General features: G+C 37.5%; 1 protein-coding gene across 1 annotated transcript in view; it reads left to right on the forward strand.

The window, feature by feature from the left end:
* Nucleotides 1-457: 457 nt before the first annotated feature.
* The window catches only part of vps35 (VPS35 retromer complex component), a gene marked incomplete at its 5' end in the record, with an annotated part of 22,396 nt that continues 16,407 nt past the window's right edge, over nucleotides 458-6,446 (forward strand). Inside the window, 5 exons of the mRNA XM_016665813.1 lie at nucleotides 458-598; nucleotides 900-996; nucleotides 1,860-1,983; nucleotides 4,424-4,606; nucleotides 5,775-5,994. Coding sequence (XP_016521299.1) covers nucleotides 458-598; nucleotides 900-996; nucleotides 1,860-1,983; nucleotides 4,424-4,606; nucleotides 5,775-5,994 — 765 coding nt within the window. The remainder of the gene's footprint in view (nucleotides 599-899; nucleotides 997-1,859; nucleotides 1,984-4,423; nucleotides 4,607-5,774; nucleotides 5,995-6,446) is intronic.

Here is a 6,446-nt window from a genome sequence, read left to right on the forward strand (position 1 = left end):
CAAAAAGCTACCATCACAAAATGTTCTCACAGAAAACACAGCAGAAACATTTAATCAAATCTACTCTTCTTTCTCGCCCTTAAGCTATAATGACGTAGATAAGTTGGTAGATGATTTTCATTCTAAAATTTCAGATATCATTGATTACATTGGCCCCATTAAAGTGAAGGTTGTGTCTGGTAGGAAGAAATCTCCATGGAGAAATGCACAAGCAGTTCAATCTGCTTGACAACTCTGCCATAGGGCCGAATGAAAATGGCGTAAAGCTCAACTGCACGTTTATTATGACATCTACAAAGAAAGATTACATAACTATCACTCAACACTAAAACATGCAAGGGAGACTTTCTTTGCAGATGTCATAAACAAAAACATTAACAATGCTCGAGCTTTTATTTGCTACTATTGACAGGGTGACAAACCCTCCTATGATGTTACCATCTCAATTTCAATCTAATGCCGCCTGCAACAAGTTTTCCAGTTTCTTTTCAGAGAAAATTCAAAAGATCAGAGGATTAATCTGCACATCCACTGCAGAGCCAAGAAGGGCCGGTGGAAACGCGGTCACTCTGAAACAGAGCCGAGCCGGGCTGCTGAAGTAAAGCCAGTGGAAAAGGAGCAAAACAGACTTCTTAATTTTGCTTCAGATTAAGAAATAGATTAAGAAACAATAGTAAATTTGTTTGCGAATTACTCTGTTGTGTTTGCTGATTATTAATTCCAGTTGCTGATTATTTTATTGAGGCTACCATTTCTCAAACAGAATTTTTAAGTTGAAATACACATTTTCAAATAATCATTGCAATTTCTTTTTGCAATATGACACAGGGCCTGAATTATGTATGCTGTTTTCAGTTTTATAATACATTCAAAGATGGGCTTTGCTTTGTGTTCTGCAGGATAAGAACAAACTGATGGATGCTTTGAAGCATGCCTCCAACATGCTAGGTGAACTGAGAACATCCATGCTCTCTCCAAAAAGCTACTATGAGTTATGTATCCTTTACATTTGTATTTGTTGGTCTTCTGCTAGTCTCATGTCTTATCTCCCGTGTTATTGGAAAAACAGTTGAAGTACTGCAGAAAAATAGAATTTTCAGAGACGGGCATTGATTTTTCTCATTTTCTTCCCCAAATGTAACTACATGTACATATTTATGGGTCCCAACAGGCTCCTGTAGAAACATTCTACAACCATCAGCACTTTATATATTCATCTATTTAACAGGGACAGTGCATATAAACTTAACAGATTAAAATTGGCTACTGATGATCTGCAACAATAGTATAGAGCTACAGATAATTTGCAACTTCATTAATTGGTTGGGCAATTCTATAAAATAGGCTTACATAAATTCAGTATAAAAATGCATACATTTATTTGCCTAAATGATCATACATACATCCTCAGACCCTCGCATAACCACATAGATGCACTGAGCTGCATTTATGTTCTAAGCAATGTAATACTAATTTACTTTTTCATACAGTCCCACATTTACTTTTTCATTCATTGAAGCATATTGCAAATGATCACATTTATGGTTTTCTTTTAGCCAAGATGAAGTCATATGGATGAACATTTTGAAATAAGTTATGACATTTAAGTCTGGGGGCAATCAATTCCACAATATTGTACTTTTATGAGAATGCATTCTGATCAAACAAAGTGCTACATAACAGAGGATGGCAGTATCAGACCTCTCCTATTTAAATAATAAATTATAGAAGTATATTTTCTAGGTGAAAAAAGTTCTAATACAGCTGTACTGCGAACCTATGTTGACATAAATCTATTTTCCAGATATCGTGTTGATATGAAAAGACTGACTTTGCTTTAGTTCCTGACAGTGTTTCAGACATGGCCATCTCTGATGAACTGCACTATCTTGAGGTTTATTTGACCGATGAGTTTGCCAAGGGACGCAAGGTGGCAGATCTTTATGAGCTGGTCCAGTATGCTGGGAACATCATACCCAGGCTGTGAGTAATAATCTGAAAACGTATGTTTGCTTTTACTCTGTGTTTTTACAGTGCTTTTGGATCAATCAAAAATGATGCATTAAACAAACCTTTCTTTTTTTTTTGTCAAATACCTTTATTAGAGCTAATCAAACTAAATAAATTACAATATAAAATACTTCTTATACATCTAAAGCTATACATATAATATAATAATACTATAATATAATACTGACAAAATAATACATTAAAAAAGCAACAATGCACCAGTCTCAGCCCTTTTTTGTTTTTTCAACTAAAGGAATAAAAAAATAATAAATAAAAATGGAGAACAAGCCCAAGCACCCTTCCCATTTTAGCTCCCCAAGTCAACCCCCTTAACCCCCCAAAATACTCAGATATGTATACCCATATTTATAAGCAAAGCAAAAGAATGACAAGTACCATCAGTTGGTATTTCCTATTTACAAGTCTGTAAAATAGGAAAGAAAACATTGCCATTTTTTGTAAGACTTTTCTGTAGATCCTTGTAAAGTATAGAAGAGGACGTGCTGGTCTCGGCGTCCTGGTGGCGTTCAGTTTGTCCCCTACCGCTGAGATCGTCTCAAACAATATGAAATGAGGGAAAAAAGCTATTTATTAACTGCTTAAGTCGTGTTTTAGACTGTTCTTGAAAAACTAATCGGTCACGGCTGATTTTTCATTTTTTTACCGCAGACAGCCGCTCCTCTCTCTTGCAGGTACTGCGTACCCCCGCTAAAACCTTTAGTGGTACGCAGTACCCGACCGTACCCGCTTACTTTCACCCCTGAGCATAGATATCGATTTACATAAATGTGAAAAGGTTAACAGTTAATAATAGGTACTAATTGAGTACATAGAAAGCTACATTTTTAACAGTTTATTAATATGTAGTTTCTCAATATACTCTGTAACAACTGGTCCTTTCAGGACCGTTTGTGATCTTGGTCTGGTCCGAAATTAAAAAATGACTTTGAACCCCCTCTGCACTTCGACAAAATAAAATAACCCAACTTTCATCTCATGTCTCTGATTTTTCATAGGTAGTGTCAGCCTGTTTTCCCTTTTATAGTATGCAAAGTCTTTGCTGAATTTTGAGATGTCATTTAAGCCTCCCACAATTTCTAAATCCAACATGTTTTATGGCAACCAGAGGTTAAAGCTCAATTAATTGAGCAGTGTAGTGTCTCTGTGCTACAAACAACCTTTCTGTCTAAACTAAAGTAATTTGAAGTGGCTTAATCAAATCAACACAAATAGCCATGTGGATCGTGGTGTTGTAGGCAGTTTGGATATGATCTTACCGGAGGGTTTCTCCCAAAAAAGTTGCTAAGCCCGGTGGTCGGGGCCCCAAGGCTGTCCACCAGTGTTCCACTGGGTTTTTGCATTAAAAGATGTTGAGTTGACAAGACATGTAACAATATTATATATCAATAATGATAATGTAATAATGTTACTGGAAGACATTGCAGACGATACTTGGTACTACCCATAAATATAGTACTAACTACAGTACTAAAAACAAATCCAAAAAAATTAAACTAAAATAAATATCAGTTATTTGCACTTCTGTTAAATACAGAAGTCAGTGGATCTAAAAACACAATCTAATCCTGATCACATTTAGAACCGGCCCATTTCATAAATGAACAAAGCAGCTGTGTAAGGCCTCCCCAAGCATGCAGGGGCCCCATGAATGCTAACATTTTAACACGGACCACATATATTGAAATACAACATTTGTTTATTGAGAATGTCAATGTTAATAAATTTGATGGTTTCAGCAAAATGATTTTAAGGAGCTGCAATTTTACTTTTTAAAAGTTCAAAGAATAATTCACAATTTGATGCTGTAAGTTTAATCTTTGAGTATGAGCTCTGTTTGTTCACAATTACAATTATCAGCGATTGCTTTTAAGGTTGCCCAATTAAACTATGCCCCTCTCCTCTTATGTGGCTTTAGTAGCTCTTCCATTTCTTGTTTATTGAGTTTTTGTTAAGCACCACAGAAACTGTTTTGGTTCCTCGAACCCTATGCAAAGAGTATTTCTGATCTCTGTGCGGCTGTGCGCAGCAACTCTATCTAACTGTAAGTAGACGAAGCATTTGATATGACGCAGTTTGATTTATCATGCCGCTGTAAAAAACAAAATTAAACCATCGTGGTGTATGACTACGAGACGAGTCCGACACCTCTTCCACAGGCTGAAGCACTGACCCTCCAATGCACCATCTAAGCTGGAAGACTTACATAAACTCCTATTAGCTGCACTGCAGACACACAGTCACTCACTGAGCAGGGTGTATTAGATGTAAACATACACGCTGCACATAATTCAACAGTGGACTGTTGATAGGTCAGGTTGTAGAAAAATAATTTCAAGTTTAAACAGTTTAAAATTCAAAAACTTATATGTTACCTTCTTGTTTCCTTCCTCAGCTATCTTCTGATCACAGTGGGCGTAGTGTATGTTCGCTCCTTTCCCCAGTCTCGCAAAGACATCCTGAAAGACTTGGTAGAGATGTGTCGTGGCGTCCAACACCCACTCAGAGGTCTCTTCCTGAGAAATTATCTGCTGCAGTGTACCCGTAACATTCTTCCAGATGATGGGGAGCAAGTGGAGTAAGTCACTTACATTTTTCCTTCACTTTCTGTACTTTTTAAATCATTTTAATAAATGTTAAAGGACAATGAGAGTATGTTGTCAGTTTAAAACATGTTTTGTTTTCTTGTTCTTCAGTCTCTGAATTTGAGATGATACATTTCTGATAAGGAGGACCCATTTGCAAATGATAGGGACAATAGACAACCGAGTTAAAATGATAGTGGTTATGGCACATCCACACTTTGATTTGTCCTATACAGTACATCTACTCAGAGTTCCCTATCACCTGGTGACATTATGTAGATCTATGCATAGTCTGCATATGCATAGTGCTGCTTTTATTCTTTCATGCATGTTTGAAGAATCCTTGAATCTTCCATTGCAGCCATTTGGTTGTGCCTAAATGCTTGCTCAGGCACACCCATATCCACCGAGCCCCTTCTTGGAGCTGCAGCCTCCAGCTGAGCTTCTGCCTCACAGAGAACCTCTGCCCTGTGGGGACAGCGTCCCCACTCAGCTCCTCCAGACTTGTGGCAGCACCAATTAGTAAACACCAGGTGGAACTACTCAGTACAGTGCCATTCCTATGTTCATTGTTGTGATGACATGCGGAAGGTGGAGTGTTGGAAAGAGTAGGAGACACTTAAAGAGACAAGACGTCAAAGTCAAATTTCTTTTAGGTCCTATTTGATATATACAATACTTTAATCACAACTGAAGTTAACATTGTTACTTAATTCTGCTATAAAATGGCATTATGTGCTTGGAAAATACATAATACTTTTTCCTTAAATCCATCCATCCATTGTCATATTAGCTTATCCCCAGCAGGGTCTCCAGGGGTCCTGGTGCCTATCTCCAGGGCAACAGGCGGGGTCATCGTGGACAGGCTGTCAGTCCATCGCAGACCACTTTCAAACGTTTTATTTAAACAAATTGTGGGGGCATTTTTAAGTTTAGAGCTGAACAGCCTGAAAAATTACATAGCTTTTCAGTATTCTTTCCCAAACTGCCTGTTAAATAAATTATATTATATATGTTAGCTTTTCCTGTTGCAGTGTTGCTGCAAGTTAGACATCTCACTGTTGGAATATTTATCATTACCATTTTTCAGCTCTCACTCAAATTTTTTGGTTGGGTAATAGAGGAATAAAAGTGTTGAGTCATCTTTGTTTTGTTTCTCAGGGGCTCAGAGGAGATGACTGGAGATATTAATGACTCCATAGACTTTGTCCTTCTGAACTTTGCTGAAATGAACAAACTGTGGGTTCGAATGCAACATCAAGGTCACAGCAGAGACCGAGAGAAGAGAGAAAAAGAACGACAGGAACTTAGGATTCTGGTGGGCACCAATCTAGTTCGCCTCAGTCAACTAGAGGGTGTAAATGTGGACAAGTACAAACAGGTCAGTGTGTCTCTTTCTCCCAGAATATCCAAGCTTTATCATTTAAAGCTTTAGAGCGCAGGACGAGAACATTGAATTTCTGGTGTTAAGCTGGTCTGTTTTCTGTCATTTTAATTTTCATGTGCATAATTTTTGAGTTTGGTTGCAAAATACTGAAACAGATAAACTAACATGATATAAAGCAGCAGCTGCAACTTGAAGTTGAGAAACAAGAAATCTTGAGAAATTCTAGATGAGCTTAAACATTCCAGATAGCGCAACTAATTATAATGTGTTAAAATTAGTTTTTGAGTAAGACTGAAAAATTGAGGCCCAAAAGATTTTCAGAGACCCAGACAAAGTAAGGTTTTCTGGAAGAGATACTGTAATAACCATCTATGTCAGTTATTATTTCAGGGTTTCCCCCAGTGTATCATAAGCCTTGCGGCCCGCCATGCTTTAGTAGCCCCCCC

The sequence above is a fragment of the Poecilia formosa genome, unplaced genomic scaffold (genome assembly GCF_000485575.1).
Source record: "Poecilia formosa unplaced genomic scaffold, Poecilia_formosa-5.1.2 Scaffold624, whole genome shotgun sequence".
NCBI lineage: Eukaryota > Metazoa > Chordata > Actinopteri > Cyprinodontiformes > Poeciliidae > Poecilia > Poecilia formosa.